Below are 22,791 nucleotides of genomic sequence, written 5' to 3'. Positions count from 1 at the left end.
GAGTGATGGAGGAAGAACAACCTGTGGGGCTCAGTGGGTTTGGCCAAGCTGGGTGGTGGGACCCCAGCACTCCTGTGCTTGACCATTCCACTGCAAGGCACCTTGAGCTGCAAGGCTGATGTGCTTCAGCTATGCAACCATGCACCAGTCAGGGGAGGAGCCTTGTCCAGCAGCTCAGCACCAGCAAGGCTGTGCTTCAGGTCAGCATAGGGGAGAGCAGAACCTTTACCACCATTGTTCACAAACACACACTTCTTGTCACAGCAATTGCTGCTTCTCTGATGTGGGAGGCAGCCTGGACCTGGATCTGGAGCTGTGCTGCTCCCACTGCAACCTTAGATGCAAGAACCATGACTGCTCTGTGTTTCACAGTAAATGTTTAGTTTTGAATTACTCTTGCCATAGGATCACAGAATCATAGAGTTGCTTCAGTTGGAAAAGACCTCTAAGGTCATCAGGTCCAGCAGCCAACTTGGAATGAGCTCTTAGGTCATCATATCCAACAGTCAAATTGGAATGACCTCTAAGGTCATCAGGTCCAGCAGTCAACTTGGAATGACCTCTAAGGTCATCAGGTCCAACAGTCAACTTGGAATGACCTCTAAGTTCATCAGGTCCAACAGTCAACTTGGAATGACCTCTAAGGTCATCAGGTCCAACAGTCAACTTGGAATGACCTCTAAGGTCATCAGGTCCAACAGTCAACCCAACACCTCTATGGCCATTAAAGCATGTCCTGAAGTGCCATGTCCACATATTTTTTGCACACCTCCAAGGGTGGTGACTCCACCACCTCCCTGGGCAGCCTGTTCCAATCCCTGACCACTCTTGCAGCAAAGACATTTTTCCTCATCTTCAACCTAAACCTCCTCTGGTACAACTTGAGGCCATTTCCTCTCATCTAAGGAGCTGAGAGCAGGCAGGAAGGCAGTAGAATAGAACAGAACAGAACAGAACAGAATAGAATAGAATAGAATAGAATAGACCAGATTGGAAGAGACCTTTGAGATCATGGAGTCCAACCTATCATCCAACAGCATCTGATCAACTAAACCATGGCACCAAGTGCCTCATCCAGTCCCCTCTTGAACACCTCCAGGGATGGTGACTCCACCACCTCCCTGGGCAGCACATTCCAATGGTGAACAACTCTCTCTGGGAAGAACTTTCTCCTCACCTCCAGCCTAAACTTCCCCTGGCACAGCTTGAGACTGTGTCCTCTTGTTCTGGTGCTGCTTGCCTAGGAGAAGAGACCAACCCCCACCTGGCTACAACCTCCCTTCAGGTAGTTGTAGAGAGCAAGAAGGTCTGCCCTGAGCCTCCTCTTCTCCAGGCTAAGCAACCCCAGCTCACTCAGCCTCTCCTCCCAGGGCTGTGCTCCAGACCCCTCCCCAGCTTTGTTGCCCTTCTCTGGACACCTTCCAGCATCTCAACATCTTTCCTAAACACAGGAGCCCAGAACTGGAGACAGGACTCCAGGTGTGGCCTAAGCAGTGCTGAGTGCAGGGCACAATGCCTTCCCACCCAAGGCTGCTAAGTTCCCTGCAATGCCCACACCTGCCACGCACACAGCAATCTCCTTCACGGCTACATGAGGACAGCTACCACAGCCCCTTCCCGGCAACCAGGGAGACTGGCCTGAGCAGCAGCTTGTCTGGCCCCAAAGCACAGCCTCTGTAGGGCTGACCTTGTCGTCTCCTGCTGGAAGGACAGAGATTGTCAGCAGCAGGAGGCGTAGAGGCAGGACAGACGTCGGATGTCAGCCCGCGCAGGCAGCGCTGCTGGGCAGCGCTTCAGGTTTCAAAGCTCCTTGCAGAGATTTGAAGCTGGGGCTGCATATAGCAAAAGGCAGGCCCTGAGGGCTGAGGACAGGTGCAGAGCTTGCTGAAACACAGCTGAAAGCCCCACGGAGGGAGCTGGGTTTGCGACGTACCCCAAGCAGAGCTGCGTGGAGGGGACAGAGGGCTCGCAGCTCCACCGGTGGAGCCGGGTGGTGCCAGGGACTCACGCACGGCGATGGGACAGCTTGTACTGATCCCCTGCCCACCTAACAGGCTGTGTGAGTCCTCCAGCACAGCCTCCAGGCACAGAGCTCTCACTTGCTCTCCCTTATCTCTGCATTCCAGGGCCCTTCTACCCTATCTGGCTGGCGAGTGCTGAGAGAAGCAGCAAACAGACCGACCCATAAATGGGCAAGAGGGGTCTGCACTGCAGGTAAAACCTGCCTAAAGCTTATTTGTTGTCACTTATGCCACGTGCTGAGGTCCCCCCCCACCCCAAGCAGCTCTCCCTGACCTGTGCCAGGGTTCAAGCAGGGGTTTAACACAGGTCCTTGAGCTTCAGGGTAAGGACCACTTGTTGAGCTTCATGATCATCCTGATTATTTCAGCATTTCACAGCACTTGGTTGTCACTTCCACAGCTCCAGGGGCTGCAGCAGGCAGAGTTTGGTGCTTCTTGAGACACCAGCCACACTGAATCACCAGCAAAAGGCAGAGGAGGGGAACTCTGTGTACTGTGACCCTTGATGAGAGCCATGGGTGAAGGAATGAACACCCAGGCAACCCTTAAATCTACTGGGAAACTTCTTCTGTGCTTTGAAGTTGACCAAGGTCCTGGTTTCTGAGGCAAGGAGGTGGCCAACAAGCCTCACCAGCATAGATAATGGTTATCCATGGGAAAAACTACCAAGTCTGAAGGCAGGATCTAGGGTGAAAGCTGGTTTTGAGCAGCACCAGAGGCAGGAGCTAACCCTGCCCTGAGAACAGTTCCCCTTTGGTAAGATATTTTCATAGCTTAAGCACCAACCTGAGTTAAAGTTCAGAGAAACTCTTTGAACAGTGTGAAAACAGCAAACCACAGAATCACCAAGGTTGGAAGAGACCTCAAAGATCATCAAGTCCAACCTGTCACCACAGACCTCATGACTAGACCATGGCCCCAAGTGCCACCTGCAGTCCCCTCTTGAGGGGACCAACCCCAGCCAGCACCACTGCAGTTGCCACAGTTCCCTTTTCCCCCTGTTTTCCTTCCTTGGGCTTTCAGAGCACCTTCAAAGACCAACACCAGGGTGCATTTTTCAGGAGCCCCTACATCCCTCAAGTGAGCAGCTCCCACAAACTCCAGGGAAGCTCTTTCTGCCCACACACTGAGACCTCAGTGAGTCACCCAGGTGTGAATCCATGGGTCATGGTGTTCAGGTGGAAGGACCATGTGCTCCACCTTCCTTGCAGTTCTCTGGAGCTTCTCCAGTCTTCTTCCTGAGACTTGCAAAGCCCACCTGCACACAATCCTAGGCAAGCTGAGCTAGGTGCTGCTGCTTCACCTCCAGAAGTCCCTTCCAACCCCCCCACTGTGCTGTGAGTCTGTTTCCTGAATGGAGACTGTTTTGATGTGGCCTCTCAGTCCTCTGACAGACCTTAAAGCCATGAGACAACTCTTAACAAAACCTCACACAGGACTCAGAGCCTAATTTCTTGCCAAGGTGCAGGGGTGTGCAGAGGGCCCATCAGCACAGGTGCAATGTGGAGGAAGCCTGCAGCTGACAGGGAATGAAGGAGGGAGGGGGGGGCATTTGCAGGGAGGTCTAGGAGAAGGTGGGTACCAGAAGCACCTGGGGAAGGAGGAGTCACTACAAGTGGTAGAGCTGTGGCAGACTCAATGGGGATGTAGGCAGTGGGGTACAGGGAGGACTGGGGAGGTGGGGGGCTTTAGGGATTGAAGGGTATCAACCCACCAGAAACTGACTCTTTGCTGGTTCTGGTTCTTATGGGACAGCCTGTGGAGCCTGGGCCTGTATCCTAGCATTACTCAGGTGCTGGTGTGCAAGAATCTGACTCCACTTGCCCTGCTCCCTCGAGTCACTGAGCACCACAACATCACCAGTACCCAGGAGTTCTGAGAAGAGACCAACAAATTATGGCCAGATCCAGTAAAAACAGAGGGGAAGGTGCACATCAGCTCCAGCTGAGAGCACAGCTGAAAACCTGGGTCTATGCCAGTTTTGCAAGACCCAGTAGGAAACCAGAGCAGAGCACAGGAGGAGCTGGACCCATCCCCAGGGTCATCACATCCAAAGTCTTGACTGCTGGCTGCTCCCCAACACCTTTCCATCACCTTGGCCCTGGCAGAAGAAGCTGCAGGTGTGCAGGAATGGTCTCCTCACAGTGCACAGGTGCAAATGTCACACCTGCAGCCAGTGGTCCCCTTTCTGGCAGACACAACCAAGAGCCCAGCAGTGGCCTTGCAGGTGACCTCATGTCCCATACCCATGGTGCAGGCATTGAGAGGTGTGCCTGTTTCGAATGAACATGCTTTGCTCTTGCTGAGCATCAGCTCTTTGGCTTGGAGAAATGAAAGGAAGATTAATGTCTAAAGCCAGCCCTTTAAAGGGGGCTCTTCCTCTTTGCTTAGCACCCCAGAGGCTGGAGCTGGGTGCTTCAGGCAGTTCCAAGTACTCCTCAGTAGAAGACAAGGTCTTGACAAGCTGAAGAGACAAGTTCAGGAACTCTGGGATGAGCAGGAGGTTGGGACACAGACATGAGGAGAAACAGGGGGAAATTAACTTCTTTAGCCTAGAAGAGGAAAAGGCTGCAGTGGGATCTGATTGCAGTCAGTCTGTTGCTGCCTAAAGGTCAAGGACTTCTGGAGAACAAAGGACCAGGCTTTCCTTAGAGATGCACAGGAGAGCAATGGAGAACCAGATGTGGCAAGGGGAAAACTTCTTACTGTAAGAGTGGTGTAGCCCTCAGACAGAGACAAGAGAGATGGTGAGATCCCCATCCATGCTGCTGTTCAGCTGGACTAGGCCAGATCTATCTCTGGGGCTGGGCCTGGTCAGAGGAGGACACTGGACTAGGAACTTCCAGAGGTCCTTTCCTATCCACACCTGCTCTCAGAAGAATCCATAGGTCTATGCAGCTGCCCAGCTTCCTTCTCTAAACACCAGGAGATCACACAGCATGTGAATGGGCTCCACACTGATCCCCTGCCTTTCACAAGAACCTCTTTTCCACACTCACTTCATTTACCCAGCTGTGGCAAAGTCCTCTCTTCATGAGGTTCAACAAGACCAAGTGCAAGGTCCTGCATCCGTGTCTGGGCAATCGCAAGCACCAATATAGGCTGGGCAGGGACTGGCTTGAGAGCAGCCCTGAAGAAAAGGACTTAGAGGTGCTGGGGGATGAGAAACTCAACAGGAGCCAGCAGTGAGCACTTGCAGCCCAGAGAGCCAAGCAGAGCCTGGGCTGCATCAAGAGAAGTGTGGCCAGCAGGTCAAGGGAGGTGATTCTGCCCCTCTGCTCCACTCTGGTGAGACCCCACCTGGAGCTCTGTGTCCAGTTCTGGAGCCTCTGTTCCAGCAAGGATCTGGAGGTGCTGGAACATGTCCATGGAAGGGCCACGAGGATGAGCAGAGGGCTGGAGCTGCTCTGCTATTAGGACAGACTGAGGGAGTTGTGGTTGTTCAGTCTGGAGAAGAGAAGGCTCCAAGGAGACCTTCTTGTGGCCTTCCAGTATCTGAAGGGGGCTACAAGGAAGCTGGGGAGGGACTTCTTAGGGTGTCAGGGAGTGATAGGACTGGGGGGAATGGAGCAAAAATAGAAATGGGAAGATTCAGATTGGATGTTAGGAAGAAGTTGTTCCCCATGAGGGTGGTGAGAGCCTGGCACAGGTTGCCCAGGGAGGTGGTGGAAGCCTCATGCCTGGAGGTGTTTGCAGCCAGGCTGGAGGTGGCTGTGAGCAACCTGCTGTAGTGTGAGGTGTCCCTGCCCGTGGCAGGGGGGCTGGAACTGGCTGATCCTCGAAGTCCCTTCCAACCCTGACAATTCTGTGATTCAAGTCTGAATTCTGAGTCCAGCTCAGCACAAGAGGGTTTAGCTGCTTTCCCCTGAAACAAACTGTTAAACCACTCTGAGCTCAGACATCATTGAAGGTCCCCCTGGTCAGGGCCCTTGCTTCTGCAGCATGACAGCAAGTCACTCAGCCTCCAGGAGACCGTCACAGTGCCTTGCTTTGCAGCTTTCTCATGCTGAGGAGCCCTTGTGCAGCTTGCAGAACAGCCAAGAATCATCTTGAAAGATTCACAATTAAACAGAGCACACAGAATCACAGAAGCATTCAGGTTGGAAAAGACTCTCAGGATCAGCAAACCCAACCCAGGACCCTGCTCTGCAAGGTTCACATACCCCCAGGCCCCACATCTGAGCCACCTTTAAACACATCCAGGCTTGGTGATTCCACCACCTCCCTGGGCAGCACATTCCAATCCCTGACCCCTCTTGCAGTGAAAAAAATTGATCCTGATGTCCACTCTAAACCTACCTAGTGGCAGCTGGAGGCCATTCCCTCCTGTTCTATCACTAATTACCTGGGAGAAGAGACCAGCACCAGCCTCTCTATGATGTCCTTTCAGGTAGTTGTAGAGAGCAATGAGGTCTCCCCACAGCCTCCTCTGTTTCACACTAACTTTTGTAACTTCCTTTGTCGTCTGTTTTTCTTTTGTTGTTGTTTTGTGAGTCCCTCATAGCCTTACTCATTTGTTCAGTCTACTTTGAATTCTCAGAGCAGCTTCTAAATACCAATTGCCACCAGTAAGTGCTTAGAAGGGTAGAGATGGCCCTGGGATGCACAGTGCATATATCCACCCTCTGTGAGGATGCTGTCTGGAGAGAATACAGATTGTAATTTAATGGACAAATTGACTAAACAAAAGAAACAAACAACCTAAAAAAAGCTGAAGAAATAAAACCCCTAGCTCCAGAAAAGGCTCCAGTTGTCAGAAACACCTCTATGCAACAGGGCATGTGTTAAAAACATATGCTTGGACACTGTGTTAGACTTCACAAACTTAAGCCAGCAGAGGAAATCAGGGAAAATTCTGTGCTGCTTCCCTTTCCTCAATAGTGTGTGTGAGCTGTCAGACACAAAGGAGTTGATGTCCCCAGCCCTTGCTCAGCAAGCAGTGCCCATCACAGGTATCTTCACCCCTCAGCTCTTCCACAGCAGAGCTGGGCAGTGCCAGCACATTCATGCCCTGTATGAGAAGAGTGGAGTCCAACAGGATGGCATTCAACAAGTCCAAGTGCTGGGATCTGCACATTGGCCACAACAACCCCAGGCAGTGCTACAGGCTGGGGTCAGAGTGGCTGAGAGTGGCCTTGCAGAAAGGGACCTGGGGGTGCTGGTTGATGGTAGGCTGAACATGAGCCAGCAGCGTGCCCAGGTGGCCAAGAAGGCCAGTGGCATCCTGGCCTGCATCAGGAGGAGTGTGGTCAGCAGGAGCAGGGAAGTCATTGTGCCCTGTGCTCAGCACTGGTTAGGCCACACCTTGAGTCCTGTGTCCAGTTCTGGGCTCCTCAGTTTAAGAAGGACATTGAGACTCTTGAATGTGTCCAGAGAAGGGCAACAAGGCTGGGGAGAGGCCTTGAGCACAGCCCTGTGAGGAGAGGCTGAGGGAGCTGGGGTTGCTTAGCCTGGAGAAGAGGAGGCTCAGGGGAGACCACCTTGCTCTCTACAGCTCCCTGAAGGGAGGTTGTAGCCAGGTGGGGCTTGGTCTCTTCTCCCAGGCAAGCAGCACCAGAACAAGAGGACACAGTCTCAAGCTGTGCCAGGGGAGGTTTAGGCTGGAGGTGAGGAGAAAGTTCTTCCCAGAGAGAGTTGTTAGCCATTGGAATATGCTGCCCAGGGAGGTGGTGGAGTCACCATCCCTGGAGGTGCTCAAAAAAGGCTTGGGTGTGGCACTTGGAGCCATGGTTTAGTTTTCAGGAGGTGTTAGGTATGAGGTAATAGTTTGGACCTGATGATCTCTGAGGTCTTTTCCAACCTGGTTGATTCTGTGATTCTGTGAGTGGACAAAGCCAGGAGGTGCTCCAGACCGTGCGAAGCTCTGTCACGTCAGAGCAGAAAGCAGAGCTCAGTACCCATCTCTATCACTCCAGGCAAGCCAAACATCAATTGGAAAGGCTGAAGAGGCCCTCCCAGCTTCCCTGCAAGAGGGTCATGCCTAATGAAATCCAGCTGGGAATCATCTGTCCCTTCAGGAAACTCAGATTCCTCCAGGGAAGATCCAGATCTTTGGTTTGATAAAACCCTCTCAAGCAGCAGCTGTTAACCTGAGACACACTGCGAGCTGCATCTGAAAAGAAACTTCTGGAAGGAGGTATTCTGGGTCTGCCAGAGCACACTGTGACTCCTGCCTGTCTCAATGACATGCTGGCCATGCCAAACACCTGGTGCTGTCTGGAGTTACTGACACCATCCAGAAGCTCAATACGCTGTAGACGACACTTACTGATGATGATGAAGATGATGATGCTGCTCCATTCCCGTGGGGATCCTCATGCTGGAGCTGTGTGAGAGACTAAATCTTGTCTCTCTTGATGTGACTCAACAAAGATAAAATCACCTTTGCTGCTTGCCCAGACAACAGCTGATGTGTATTGGGCAGTTGTCACTGGAATGACCCTGGGGAAGGTGCATAGGTAAAGGTTGCTCAGCAGACTGCAGCTGCCCTGGAAATGGGCAGGGGCCACTGCTATCCATACTCTCTGGAATATGCATACCTAAAGACTGTATAAAAGATCTGAGCAACTGCTGGCTCAGGAGAAGGAAAACACTAGAGAAGGAAAAGACCTGGACAATGCCACTGAGAAGGAAAACAGGAGAGAGGGAAAACAGGAGAGAGGGAAAACAGGAGAGAGGGAAAACAGGAGAGAGGGAAAACAGGAGAGAGGGAAAAGACGAGAGAGGGAAAAGAGGAGAGAGGGAAAAGCCCAGGGCAGTGCTGCTCTGAAGAAAAACAGAGAGGATACCAGGAGAGAAGAATGACAGAGACATCCCCATGGAGCCTGGAAGAAGCAGACCAAGAGTAACCCTCTCTCTGTGGCCTAAGTTCCACCTGCTGCAACTCATGGAGCTGAAGAGGCTGCTCAGAGGACAGCACAGCCAACAAGGACAGCATCTCTTCTACAGCCAAAGCTGCAGCACCTTTCCTCCACAGACTCAAGCTGCCTTGGGGAGGGTGAGGGGTGTCGTAATATAATTCCTTTCCTCTTCTCTCTCCCTCTTCTCTCTCTCCCTCTCTGTTTTCTCTCTCTCCCCTTCTGATCCATCCACTTTGTGTAATAAACAGCCTCGAGGGCTGTTGACATTTTGGCCTCATTTGTGCCTCTAATTTCCTAACACAGGAATATTCAAAAGAACTGAGCCTCTTTCCCTCTCTGGACCGAGACAGGCTGACATTCCCATCCTTGCCCTTGAGAGCTCCATGGCAAACAGCTTGTTGTTTGAGGTCATGCTCACACTGTGGAAAGCTCCCTGTGCTCATCCAGAGTGACCTCTCTCTTCCTCCATTCCCCTCACGACTGCTAAGGGGAATCTTAACACTGGTTGCACTCTCCCAGGTGTTTGTTTCTCCCTTACATGCCCGGAGGCACAGCTCACCCCGTTCCTAACTCGACACTCAGGAGCTGCCTGTGCCTCCTGGCCCTCCTCCTCTCCACACTCCAGCAGCCTGCAAGCCACACAGCTCAGCACTGCCTCTCACCAAGCCAAACCTTCTCACCAGGGCCACCCCTCAAACAGCCTGGATGTTTGCTGTTCAGGCAACACAGCATGGCGGGGAGAAACTCTTTCAAAGCCCAAAGGCAGACCATCCCAGCTGTGTCTCCCCTCTGCATGCTTTTTTTCAGGCCCACACTTGTAAACACAGTCATGTGTCCTCCTATATTTGGAGAGAGGTCCTCTCATGCACCTGGCCTGCCCTTAATTGCTTAATTACTAATCCCTGTGAAAAGTGTGTGGGCACACTTGAGTCATTAGTGTCGCTGTGCTCTCAGTTCCTGCTCTGTAACCCAAGCCCTTCCACTTGGAAACTTCACAGTTAGCCCCATCTCCTCTGAAAAGGGACCCTGGGTTTCTTGCCTGTCAGTCCTCAGATGGACTCCTGCCTCCCTGGCATGCCCTAGCTGGCAGGGAGCAACTGAACTTGATGGCTGCTGTGTGAGCTCAGGAGCAGAAGGGCTCACACTGAGCAGTGCCTCAGACCTTCCAGCAGGTGATGTCCTGTAAAACAGAGGCCCTGCCAGACTGCCCAGGGCAAGACAAACCTACCCCTGCATGCTCCTGAGCCCACCCCCCTGGCTAGTGCAGCTGAAGCAGAGGAAGTGACAGTGAAATGCTCCACCAATCTGCATCTGATAAGCCCTAGAGATGTGGGTGATGAATCAAAATCAGAGTCAGATGAGTTTTCCAGCAGCAAGGAGCATGTGGTGTAGGCTGAGCACCAAGTGTGAATCAGACCTTTCACCGAGTGGGGCCCTCACACAATCCTCCAAGGCCTGGAGAAATAAAGATACCACCTCCACCTGGGAGAGACAATGAACTGCACAGTGCTGGAGCAGGGCAGAGCTCTGGAGAAGCACTGCTGAAGCCTTGTTTCCATCTTCTCCTGGGGCACCTGCTGCTGGCTGCTGACAGCCAGGGTATCCTGGGCTGGGCAGACTGTGATCTGACCCTGAATAACCTCTGATGGGGACTGATCTGGTTCACCAGTGGCGTCCCCCAGGGATCAGTACCAGGCTCCATCCTCTTTAACATCTTCATTGATGATCTGGATGAGGGGATTGAGTCAGTCAGCAGCAAGTTTGCAGATGACACCAAGTTAGGAGCAGATGTTGGTCAGTCAGAGGGTAGAAAGGCTCTGGAGAGGGACCTTGACCGACTGGACAGATGGGCAGAGCCCAATGGGATGGCATTTAACAAGTCCAAGTGCCAGGTGCCTGCACTTTGGCCACAGCAACCCCATGCAGAGCTACAGGCTGGGGTCAGAGTGGCTGAGAGCTGCCAAACAGAGAGGGACCTGGGGGTGCTGATTGACAGCTGCCTAAACATGAGCCAGCAGTGTGCCCAGGTGGCCAAGAGGGCCAATGGCATCCTGGCCTGTATTAGGAATAGTGTGGCCAGCAGGAGCAGGGAGGTCATTGTGCCCCTGGACTCTGCACTGGTTAGGCCACACCTTGAGTACTGTGTCCAGTTCTGGGCCCCTCAGTTTAGGAAGGACATTGAGACACTTGAAGGTGTCCAGAGAAGGGCAACAAGGCTGGGGAGAGGCCTTGAGCACAGCCCTGTGAGGAGAGGCTGAGGGAGCTGGGGTTGCTTAGCCTGGAGAAGAGGAAGCTCAGGGGAGACCTCATTGCCCTCTACAACTACCTGAAAAGTCGTTGTAGCCAGGAAGGGGTTGGTCTCTTCTCCCAGGCAACCAGCACCAGAACAAGGGGACACAGTCTCAAGCTGTGCCAGGGGAGGTTTAGGTTGGAGGTGAGGAGAAAGTTCTTCCCAGAGAGAGTTGTTAGCCATTGGAATGTGCTGCCCAGGGAGGTGGTGGAGTCACCGTCCCTGGAGGTGTTCAAGAGGGGATTGGATGTGGCACTTGGTGCCATGGTCTAGTCATGGGGTCTGTGGAGACAGCTTGGACTTGATGATCCTTGGGGTCTCTTCCCACCTTAGTTATACTGTGAGACTGTGAACAGGTACAAAGAACACCCTCCCAAGAGGGTGATGCGACTCCAAGATGGGGCACCAGGGATGTGGGCTCTCCGTCCTGTGGGGGGTGCTAGGGCTAACAACTCACAGCCTGTCTGTCTCAGGAGAGATCTGATGTGAGGTGGGGATGGTCTAGAGTACTGAGAAGCCACCAGTGCTGGGTCCTGTGACAAAAAACCCAACAGCAACACACCAACATGTGGCTGTTGAGGAGCAGCATGAAGCCATGGAACACAACTTTTCTGTCATGCAGCAGTCTGGTAATTTTACAAACTAAACACATTTTGACTACAAGCCCTGGCCTGGAATAGAGAAGTGAAGGCAAGAGTCTCTCCCAGCTCATGAGTTGCTAATGGCTGTCACAGAGGGAAAGAACCAGAAAGCAGATCCCAGCCTGCTCCCCTTGTGCTGAGCTGGGCTTCCACAAAAGCTCCACCTGCCTGGAAAACAGCAAAACAGACACCCAAAAAACACCCAACCCCAAACAATTCATCAGCAAATACAACATTCAGTAGCACCTTGCTCTAGGGGGATGGAGTTACACATAGAATCATAGAATTGTTAGGGTTGGAAGGGACCTCGAGGATCAGCCAGTTCCAACCCCCCTGCCACGGGCAGGGACACCTCACACTGCAGCAGGTTGCTCACAGCCACCTCCAGCCTGGCTGCAAAAGCCTCCAGGGATGAGGCTTCCACCACCTCCCTGGGCAACCTGTGCCAGGCTCTCACCACCCTCATGGAGAAGAACTTCTTCCTAACATCCAATCTGAATCTACCCATTTCTAGTTTTGCTCCATACCCCCCCAGTCCTATCACTCCCTGACACCCTCAGAAGTCCCTCCCCAGCTTTCTTGTAGCCCCCTTCAGATACTGGAAGGCCTCAAGAAGGTCTCCTCAGAGCTTTCTCTTCTCCAGACTGAACAGCCCCAACTCTCTCAGTCTGTCCTCACAGCAGAGGAGCCCTCTGCTCATCCTCATGGCCCTTCTCTGGACATGCTCCAGCAGCCCAGGTCCCTCCTGTAATAGGGGCTCCAGAACTGGACACAGCACATCCCCATGACCATACAGCATCTCTGCAAATGACACATCAGACTGTCCTTTGGGGGAGTGAAAGAAAAACCATGGGCAAAGGAGGTCAGTGACAAGCCAGACCTAGCTACCCCCTTGCCTGTGTGATTCCCCCCAACACACCAAGCAGGAGGGGAGACAGCAACATATCCCCCAGATTATGCAAACTCCCCCCATAGTATCTAGAGAAAAGCAGCAAGCAGAACATCACAGCTGAGAAAAAAGTGTGGAGAAAGAGTGAGTCAGGCTGTAGAACAAAGCAGTGATGAAGGAGGGGGCAAGGAGAAAAAAGGAAAAACAGAGCCCTGACCAAAGTGAAGCAGAAGCCTGGAAGAGAGCAGCTGTGAGCTCAGCACAGAGAGTGCTTGCTGGAGTACCCAAATGCATGGAGCTGATGGCAACAGGTACAGAGGCTGTCAGCAGGCAACTGTGCAGGCTCTTTCACACCACAGCAAAAGGCATCTGGCACAGGGGTGCCAGCACAAGGCCAGTGGGGTCAGCGCTGTAGCCCAGCTCCTCCTTCCAGGGGGAAAAGATGAAGGGCCCACCCAAAGTAAGGCTGGCATGCTCAAAGGCTTGCCCACCACCTGCTCTGCCAGCTGAAGGTGCCACCTCCTGGCACCAGCGCTGCCTCTCTGGTGAGGAGTGAGGAATTCCTCCTGTGCTGCTGCTGCTGCTGCTGCCTGAGCCGGCAGGTCACGCAGGAGGAAGGGATTTTATAGGCACTCAAAAATAACCTCAGCTGCGTGGCCCAGCACCTTTTCTGGCCCGGGGCCCAACAGCCAAGGAAAGATGTAAAGCAACTAGAGAGAGGAACCTCTGCCTGAGGGTAGGACAGCTGCTCCAGAATAGGTAGGGGGGCAGTGGGGCAGCAAGGTCTGCCCAACAAACCAGCTAGGACCGTTTCAAAAGCGGCAGCAGACAGAGGAGCACATCAGGGCGGCACATGAAGTGGAGGCAGGAGCTGCATCTAGCTTGAGGGAAAGTTATCTTTGAGATAGGAGGTGCCTCTCGAGCCAGGCAGTGACTAATTCAAGCCAGACAAAGTATAGCCATGGAGAACACACCGCAAGAACTCAAAGGGATCTCGCCCCCCCCCGCTCCTTCCCCGGTTAATTTGTACTTTTCCCATCGCAAGCAGCGGAGCTTTCTCGTGATCCACCCCCCGCAGAACATCTCCTAGCAGAGCTACCAGGATCACCAACGCAACAGCAGCAAAAAAAAGAACTACCAGCTCCCTTCCCTACCCGCAGGGCCCCTTCCCACCCACCTCTTCCAGCACCTCCCGGCTCTCCCTGTGGGCTCCCGGTTGCCTGCGGCGGGGGCCACAGCCCCTGAGCCCCGGGGACAGCGACTGCCACCGAGCTCCCACCCTCCGGGAAGTACGGGCGCGGGGATGCATGCAGGCATGCAGGGGTGGAGGGATGGAAGCAGGGATGCAGGCAGGGTACCCCAGCGCCCAGCCCGTCCCCCCAGCTCTCTGCCGGGCGCAGGCAGCACGGGGGCGGCCGCTATTTATGTCGAGCCGGTGCCACCCGGTGCCAGCCAAATATTTTGGCCACATAAGGACTGTGCCGTGCAGTGCCGTGCCGTGCCGTGTCGTGACCGCCACCCCACCGCCCGCTTACCGCACCCGTGAGCCAAGCCGTGCCGAGCCGAGCCGTGCCAAGCCCGGGCGGCGCGTCCTGCCCGCGCCGGCTCCGCCGCTGCGGGGGGCGGAGGGTCCGGTGCCAGCCCCAGCCCCGGTCCCGCTCCCAGCCTGGCCGTCACTCAGCGCGGGGACGGCCCCGTGGCTCCTCCCGGCTTGGAACAGCTGCGCCCGGGTCCCGGGTTTGGGCTGTCCCTGCCCGGAGTTCCCCAAGCTGGTACCCGTCACGGCGAGGGGGATGCGGAGGGTGGCAGGGTGAGTTTCCTTCCGAAAGGGGCTTTTTCCTGCTTTCAACAGTTCGCGCTGAATCTGGGCTCTGCCTTTTGTCCCGCGGCAACTTCTTCCGAGCGCCGAGACAGCTCGCCAGCGAGATGTGCACGCCTCGGGTCCTGGGGGCAGAGCCCACCCCCGGGCTGCAGCCGAATGAAGCCCTTCCCCTGGGAGGAGTGGAGCAGCTCTGGGATTGGGGGGCACAGGGCAACTTTCAAGGCTCAGCCAGACCCAGTCACGGCCACCTTGGCCTCCTGGGTGTGGACAGCCCCACTGCCAGCACTGCTGGAAGCTGCAGCTGACAAGTGTGGTTGCTTCATGAAAGCTGCTTCCCCCCACAAGTGACATCGGTGCCAGTGCAGCTACCAAACTCTGTCCTATTTTACTGTCACATCGCCCCCCACATCTAGGAGGTGGCAGCCACCTTAGAGTCATAGGATTGATAAGGGTGGAAGGGACCTCGAGGATCAGCCAGATCCAACCCCCCTGCCATGGGCAGGGACACCTCACACTGCAGCAGGTTGCTCACAGCCACCTCCAGCCTGGCTGCAAAAACCTCCAGGGATGAGGCTTCCACCACCTCCCTGGGCAACCTGTGCCAGGCTCTCACCACCCTCATGGGGAACAACTTCTTCCTAACATCCAATCTGAATCTACCCATTTCTGGTTTTGCTCCTTTCCCCCCAGTCCTATCACTCCCTGACACCCTCATAAGTCCCTCCCCAGCTTTCTTGTAGCCCCCTTCAGATACTGGAAGCCCACAATTAGGTCTCCTCAGAGCCTTCTCTTCTCCAGACTGAACAGCCCCAACTCCCTCAGTCTGTCTCCATAGCAGAGCAGCTCCAGTCCTCTGCTCATCCTCATGGCCCTTCTCTGGACACCTTCCAGCACCTCCAGATCCTTCCTGGAACAGAGGCTCCAGAACTGGACGCAGTGCTCCAGGTGGGGTCTCAGCAGGGTGGAGCAGAGGGGGAGAATCACCTCCCTCGACCTGCTGCCTGTGCTCCTCCTGCTGCAGCCCAGGCTCTGCTTGGCTCTCTGGGCTGCAAGTGCTCACTGCTGGCTCCTGGTGAGCTTCTCCTCCCCCAGCACCCCCAAGGCCTTTTCTTCAGGGCTGCTCTCAAGCCAGTCCCTGCCCAGTCTATATCAGTGCTTGGGATTGCCCTTGACCCAGATGCAGGACCTTGCCCTTGGTCTTGTTGAATACCACAAGAGTTGACTTGGGCCCAGATCTGCAGCCTGTCATGGTCCCTCTGGACCTTCTAGAGAGCTAAAGAGCTGTGGCTGCTTAGTCTGGAGAGGAGAAGACTGAGAGGGGATTTAACAAATGTTTATAAATACCTGAGGGCTGGGGCTCAGGAGGGAGGGGACAGGGACAGGCTCTGCTCAGTTGCACCCTGGGATAGGACAGGGGGCAATGGATATAAACTCCAGCACAGGAGGTTCCACCTCAACAGGAGGAGGAACTTCTGCACTGTGAGGGTCACAGAGCACTGGAGCAGGCTGCCCAGAGGGGTTGTGGAGTCTCCTTCTCTGGAGACTTTCAAGCCCCATCTGGATGTGTTCCTGTGTGACCTGTGCTGGGTTCTATGGTCCTGCTCTGGCAGTGGGGGTTGGACTGGATCTCCCTTCCAACTCCTAACATCCTGTGATCTCCCTGTTCCAACACTTCCAGTCTGAAAACATCAGCAATGAACACAGGAACACAAAAGGAAGCTTTCAGGCACTGTGAAGGTTTGAAGTGAGGGCTTTTTCATGGCATAATTCTTCTCCACCTTTCTTGTCTAACACAACCAGCACATGAGAATCTAAGCCTTCCAAGGTTTGCCCCATGCACAGCAACTGTGAAAACAGAAGGATCAGTGTGGTGAAACACAAAGAGGGTTTGCAACAAAAGTCTCCCCAAATGCCCAAAGAGTTGTCCAGGGGTAGAAACCTTGGAGACAGGAAATATTTAGGGGATGGAAAAGAGGGTTCTCATGTCCTTACTTCCTCAAAGTGACTTGGGGTGAACACACCTGGGAGAGGAAAAGAGGTGAACTTTGTAAGCTTGACACAATACAACACGAGCCAGCAGTGTGCCCAGGTGGCCAAGAGGGCCAAGGGCATCCTGGCCTGCATCAGGAACAGTGTGGCCAGCAGGAGCAGGGAAGTCATTGTGCCCTGTACTCTGCACTGGTTAGGCCACAGCTTGAGTCCTGTGTCCAGTTCTGGGCCCCTCAGTTTAAGGACATTGAGACACTTGAATGTGTCCAGAGAAGGGCAACAAGGCTGGGGAGAGGCCTTGAGCACAGCCCTGTGAGGAGAGGCTGAGGGAGCTGGGGTTGCTTAGCCTGGAGAAGAGGAGGCTCAGGGGTGACCTCATTGCCCTCTACAACTACCTGAAAGGTGGTTGTGGCCAGGAAGGGGTTGGTCTCTTCTCTCTAGCAACCAGCACCAGAACAAGAGGACACAGTCTCAAGCTGCACCAGGGGAAATTTAGGCTGGAAGTGAGGAGAAAGTTCTTCCCAGAGAGAGTTGTTAGCCATTGGAATATGCTGCCCAGGGAGGTGGTGGAGTCCCCATCCCTGGAGGTGTTCAAGAGGGGATTGGAGTGGCACTTGGTGCCATGGTCTAGTCATGACGTCTTGGGTGACAGGTTGGACTTGGTGACCTTTGAGGTCTCTTCCAACCTTGGTGATTCTGTGATTCTGAGGTGGAATAAACAGGAAAGTGGTGGTTTGAGAGTGCTTGTGGTTCACAGCCTTGGAAAAGCAGGAGATCTGCTCTGGTGTTTTTAATGAATTCATTCTGTTTTCTCTGGGTAATGAGTATCAATTTTCCAGCTTGCAAAATTCACAGTGATCCACACAGCATGTCTGACAGTGCTGCACTTCCCTTTTAATTTTCTGGCTGGAAAGTTAGCTTGGGTGGGGTCCCACTCCCCCAGCTCCACACCCCAAGGCAGGATAAGCTCTGCACATCCTGCATCCTCCCTGTTTTTGGCATTTATCATGAAATCAGAACTCCACTGCATTTCCAAGCTTCCCCCTTTCTCTTTGGAAAGATCACCTAACACCTAACCTGAACTTAACCCTGCTGCAATTCAAGGCCCTCCTGTGGCCAATTTTTTCCTACATGTAAACCCTGGTGAAAACTTTTGAGTGCTCCTCTTCTTAGCCCCCTCCTCTCCAGACTAACTTGGAATCCTTCTGCTTAAGGTAGGTTTCCTAGACTTGTTTTTGCTTTGCCTGGCTTCTCTGTAATTAATCCACACCTTGCCTGCAGGACAGTGCCCAGACCTGTGTGCAGTGCTTCTGTGGAGGCCATAGGAACAGAAAGATGACCTGAAACAGCAATCCCACCTACCAGCTTGACCCCTGGTGAGGGGTCCTGCATTCATGGAAGCAGAGAAACCACTCACACAAACCCCAGACACAGACTGAAGCTAAAAACCAGCCAGCATTCTGTGTGAACTGAACAAACTACACTGAGCAGGCAGCTCTCAAGCCTCCTAGGGACAGCAAACTACTTGCAGGAACTACTTCATGGATCAAGAGCTTGGACAGAGTCAAAGTGTTCAATATGTGTTCAGTATTCTGCATGTTGGTGGTTTTTTTTTGCTTCCCCTAAGCCAGAGCACAAAATGTACTCAAATAGCTTCGTGGGGTCAGTCAGTAAACACACCAGAGAACCTTACAGGCTGGCAAAAGAAGTGACATTAAAAGGAGATGTGAAAATGCAGCTCTGCAGCTGACATCACAGGCAGTGTAAGAAGGCAGCAGGTAAGGAGCTGAATTACTGCAGAGAACCTGCAGCATCATGGGCTACTAGCAATGGAGCTACTTAGGGCTGGGGTGGCACTGGGTAGGAGGTGTGAATCATAGACTCACAGAATCATTTGGGTTGGAAAAGACCTTTTGGGATCATCAAGCCCAACCATCAACCTAACCCTGCCAAGTCTGGTGCTAAACCATGTCCCTCAGTACCACATCTCTGTGTCTTTTAAACAGCTCAAGGACAGGGATTCAGCTACCTCCTGGGGACCCTGTTTCAAGGTTTGAGAACCTTTTCAGTTTCTTCTACTGTTCAACCTAAACCTCCCCTGGGACAACTGGAGGCCATTTCCTCTTGTCCCATATCACTTGTTACTAGAGAGAAGAGATCAAGCCCTAGCTGGGTCCAGCCTGTTTTCAGGCAGTTGTATAGAGCCAGAAGGTCTCTCCTCAGACTGCTTTTCTCCAGGTTACACAACCTCACTTCCCTCAGCTGCTCCTCACCAGACCCTTCACCAGCTTCGTGGCCCTTCTCTGGTTCAACTCCAGTGCCTCAGTGTCCTTGTAGTGAGTGGCCTAAAACTGATGTGGCCTCACCACTGCCAAGTACAGGAGGAGGGTCACTTCCCTGGTCCTGCTGGCCACATTAGTGCTCATACAGGCTAGGATGGGACCAGGTAACTTCTCTCTCAAGTAAAACACTTAAGAGCCTCACTTCACCATGCTTAAATCACAGGATCACAGGATGTTAGGGGTTGGAAGGGACCTCTGGAGATCATCAAGTCCAACCCCTCTGCCAGAGCAGGACCACAGAATCCAGCACAGGTCACACAGGAACACATTCAGAAGGGTCTTGAAAGTCTCCAGGGGAGGCTCCACCACCTCTCTGGGCAGCCTGTTCCACTGCTCCAGCACCCTCAACAACAACCACCCTCTTGTGTCTGACCAAGCCCATGTTAACTATCAGTTTGGATCAGAGCAGCAGTTCATGGGCTTCCTGCTCAGTCCACAGAGGCTCTCCTGTACCCTGTGTACAGTGTAGGCAGAGAGAGACACTCACCAGGCTTCCAAGAGGAATCCTGCTACCTAGCTCAGACCTTCTCCAGAGCTAAACCAGGATTAGACTAAGAAGGTGCCACAATGTAATTCTCACATGCTTAAGCAGTTGGTCCATGCAGGTCCTTTCTCCCACCCTCATGTCACACATGCACTGCACCTCTCAAGTCATGGTCCCTTTTCTGCCCAGCTTCCTCCATCCATGCAGACAACAGGCTGGCAGAATTTCTTAGATGAGCTTGTATGTAACTGGAAAGATTAGATAGCTATTTACAGCAAAAAAAACCACATTCTTGCTGCTGGCAAGTGTAAAGCTTCAGTGTTAACAACCTATGGCAAGCAAGCTCAAATTAAGGCAGCAGACTGAAATATAATCATGTCTGCATCTCCTCTAAATATTTCTAAGGCCCAAAATAAAGTAGGCCAAAAATACTGTGTTCAGAGGACTTCAAGCACCAATCCCCAGTGGTCACAACACAGTGCTTGCTCCTGTCTCCAGGGAGCAGCAGTCCTTGGATGTGTCTCAGAATCAGGCAGGAAAAGGAGCTATCAAAGGAGAGGGAAAGGAATGCCTCAAATTTAGCAACAGGTGGAGGAGGTGGGGTGAAGAGGGGGGGTGTGGAGACTTTGGACAAGTGGTATCACTGCTGAAGAACAGCAGGCAGATTGGTAAGCACACCAAGTGGAGACCCTCCTGTGAAAAGTGGAATCCTACAAATGCAAATCTTCTCTCAAGCCAGGTCCTTTCAATTATTCCACTCTTAAAACACTGAGGAAGGGAGGGAGGGAAAACCCACCAATAATGCCTGCCTAACACTAAATTCAGGAATACTGAGGGCTTCTTCCATGCTTCCCAAGTAATTATAAAGCTAAACAATCAAGGGGGAAGTACACAGCAACAGCTATGAGACTAAAAAAACATCCCACCCCACCCCACCAGCAGAAGGGAGGGAAAGATCACAGGAGAAAAACCCAACACTGTTTTACTGATAAATAACTTTGTTTGTTTGTTTGTTTAATCTTTCCAACCAAACATTCTAGCAGTACAATAGCTGAACAAAGTGCAAATCTTAGAAAGTCAACTGAAGTCAACAGAACTCAAAACTTGTTAAACACAGAATAGAGACTTTTATCCCCTCAGTAATAATATCACCTTTTGTCTCCAAGGCCATGTAGTAGTGGTTATATTTATCTCCCAAGCTGGTTACTCATTGGATAGTGCTAAGGGATCTGAGCTGCTACGTGTCAGAAGTGGGTGATTAATCATCCTTTGAAAACTCCACAAGACTCTGAGACACAAAATCATGGATCCAGATATCTGTTTCTGGCAGAGAGGTGTCCACAAGGAAAGTGACTATTTTTCGATCCCAGGAGTTAGTGCTCTCATTGACTGCCTCTATCTGTGCCACCAAGGGCTTCTTCTCTACAAGATTCCGAAACACTATGGATGCCTCTTCTGACCACTGCTGGCTTTTCACTCCTAGGACAAAATGGAGAGCAAAACAGAAAGTCATTTCCAGGCTAGACCAACCTGAGTGATCGAGTTTGTACAGAAAGCAGGGCAAGAGGGGTGGGGTGGGTAAATAATGACTTGAGGAAATAGATGTCCAAATGCTACTGAATGCAGCTTAACTCTAGAAATGAAACACAAGCTCCCTCATCTCCCACACAGACAAGCCTAATTATTACAGACACTAGGATATTTGGTTCTTCTTGAAGTCTAAAGATATGGGGAAGCTTGCAGAAGTGAAAGGCAAAGGCACTGACTCACTGAGCAACTCAAAGTGCATCAGCTGCCATGCATGATCAAGGCATATCAGGAAATACAACAACAAGGAAACTGAAGATCCTTTCAGAGCAAGCTGTTTCTTTGTTTTCTGCCTGAGGCTGCTGAAATTATTTGTCCTCTTGGCCTTGCTTTAGATAAACTTTCCTTCATCTCAAAGTAGCATCTGCTACTAAAACATCTGCCAAACCTCCAAGCCCCAAACCAGATCTGCAGGGAGCAGAAACAAGAAGAAATGCTTAAATGCCTCACACCTGCTGCTCTATTTTTGGAGAGCAGCATCCCACAAAGGCAAGCCTGCCCAGGGGATGTGATGCTATAGCACCCAAACAGGTTTCTGAATGCAGCTGCAATCTACAAAGAGAGAAGTGGCTCCTGCAGACTTGGAATTCAGTCTCCCCAGACCACCACATCTAGACACAGAGAGCTCAAACATCATGCATGAATACCCAAACAACAACTTGTGGAGAAAAGAAGCAAAGCAGCAAGGAGACAGCACTTTGCTTTTACTATTAGCAGCAGCTTGCTGTTGATAGGGAAGGACAACATAGGAACACAGCTCCTGGCAGGTTACAAGAGGAACGAGAAGTCAACAGCTCATCAGCAGTTAAGGTAGGTTAATTAATGCTAGGGAAAGCTGGTAGAGAAGCAAATGGGATTTTACAAGGGAATGGATCAGAGACTGAGAGACAGCAGGCATGGAAAACCAAACAAGAATAAAACAACAAGAGAGAAAAAAGTGGAAGAATAGCAAGACAATAGTTACCGGTCGTCCGGGCTCAGCTGGCCTGCTTTGACAATAGGAAGCAGCTCAGAGGCCAGCTTAACTATCTACTTGGGATTCTGTGAAGCAGGAAAATGGGATGATTTGTAGGCTTGCTCAGTTGGATCCTGTGCTACCCCAGCAGACAGACTCAGCTAGGGATCAGCTTCATTTCAGCACTGCCATCCTAGGACCTCAAAGCCTCTCGGTAACGCATCCATCATCACTAAGTTTAAGCAACCCCTAAGGTCACACTGAGGCGATGAGGGGAAGAAGATCCACAGAGGGCAACCTGGGATATCAGAGCACCAACTCTGTGGCCTGTCACTGTAGACAAGCACATTCTGTAACTGAAGACTAGGCTAGTGCTGACCAAACAGTGGCAGAAAGCAGCAACTGAACAGGATGAGACGCATACATCTGAAAGCAAGGCAGAAAGGAAAAGAAACCATTTGGAAGAAGAAAGCAGAGACAGCAAGGAGAGGTCAAAGTTTGCTTATGTCTTTTTTTCATTCTGTCAGATGTATGCACACTGCCTGTGCCCCACAGTCACAGAGAAACTGATTTTATCTTAAGTCTGTGGAAAGCCCCCACCCCCTTTGTGGACTTTGTCTGAGAACATCAATATTACTTCAAGCAGCCCTGGATTCCAAGCACACACTGGAAAAGAGTAAATTGCAAATGGAGGCAAGAAATGCAAGAAAAAACTTCTCCAGAAACTCAGCATCTAGGTGTTTTTTTTTCTTCACTTTATGTAGCTTAGGATAACCAGAACATAAGTTCTCAACCAACAGGTGAGGTAAGCTCTTATCAACAGACACACCGAAACTCTCACACTTTGCAATGGGTTTTACTTAAGGATCCCACAATCCTTCAGATTTGATTTCACTCTGTCCTTTACAGTA

The 22,791-nt window shown here is 52.2% G+C and overlaps 2 protein-coding genes across 7 annotated transcripts in view; both read right to left on the bottom strand.

Moving 5' to 3' along the window:
- Positions 1–14,524, bottom strand: part of TMOD1 (tropomodulin 1) — a 43,334-nt gene extending 28,810 nt beyond the window's left edge. The window contains exon 1 of one of the 3 annotated variants that reach the window (XM_054178588.1): positions 14,237–14,524. The gene's annotated coding sequence lies outside the window, so the exon portion shown is untranslated. Of the gene's footprint in view, positions 1–1,933; positions 1,951–14,236 lie in introns of those variants that run through there. The other 2 variants (XM_054178589.1, XM_054178590.1) reach the window with 2 other exon arrangements.
- A 5,932-nt stretch (positions 14,525–20,456) lies between these two features.
- The window catches only part of TDRD7 (tudor domain containing 7), a 53,767-nt gene continuing 51,432 nt past the window's right edge, over positions 20,457–22,791 (bottom strand). For 3 of the 4 annotated variants that reach the window (XM_054178884.1, XM_054178886.1, XM_054178885.1), the window contains one exon: positions 20,457–20,817. In XM_054178884.1, the coding sequence (XP_054034859.1) occupies positions 20,597–20,817 (221 nt within the window). In that variant the 3' untranslated portion in view covers positions 20,457–20,596. Of the gene's footprint in view, positions 20,818–21,476; positions 21,967–22,791 lie in introns of those variants that run through there. The other variant, XM_054178887.1, reaches the window with a different exon arrangement.

The sequence above is a fragment of the Dryobates pubescens genome, chromosome Z, assembly GCF_014839835.1.
Source record: "Dryobates pubescens isolate bDryPub1 chromosome Z, bDryPub1.pri, whole genome shotgun sequence".
Classification (NCBI taxonomy): domain Eukaryota; kingdom Metazoa; phylum Chordata; class Aves; order Piciformes; family Picidae; genus Dryobates; species Dryobates pubescens.
Note: the sequence above shows the minus strand (reverse complement) of the source record. Positions and strands in the feature narration are given on the sequence as shown.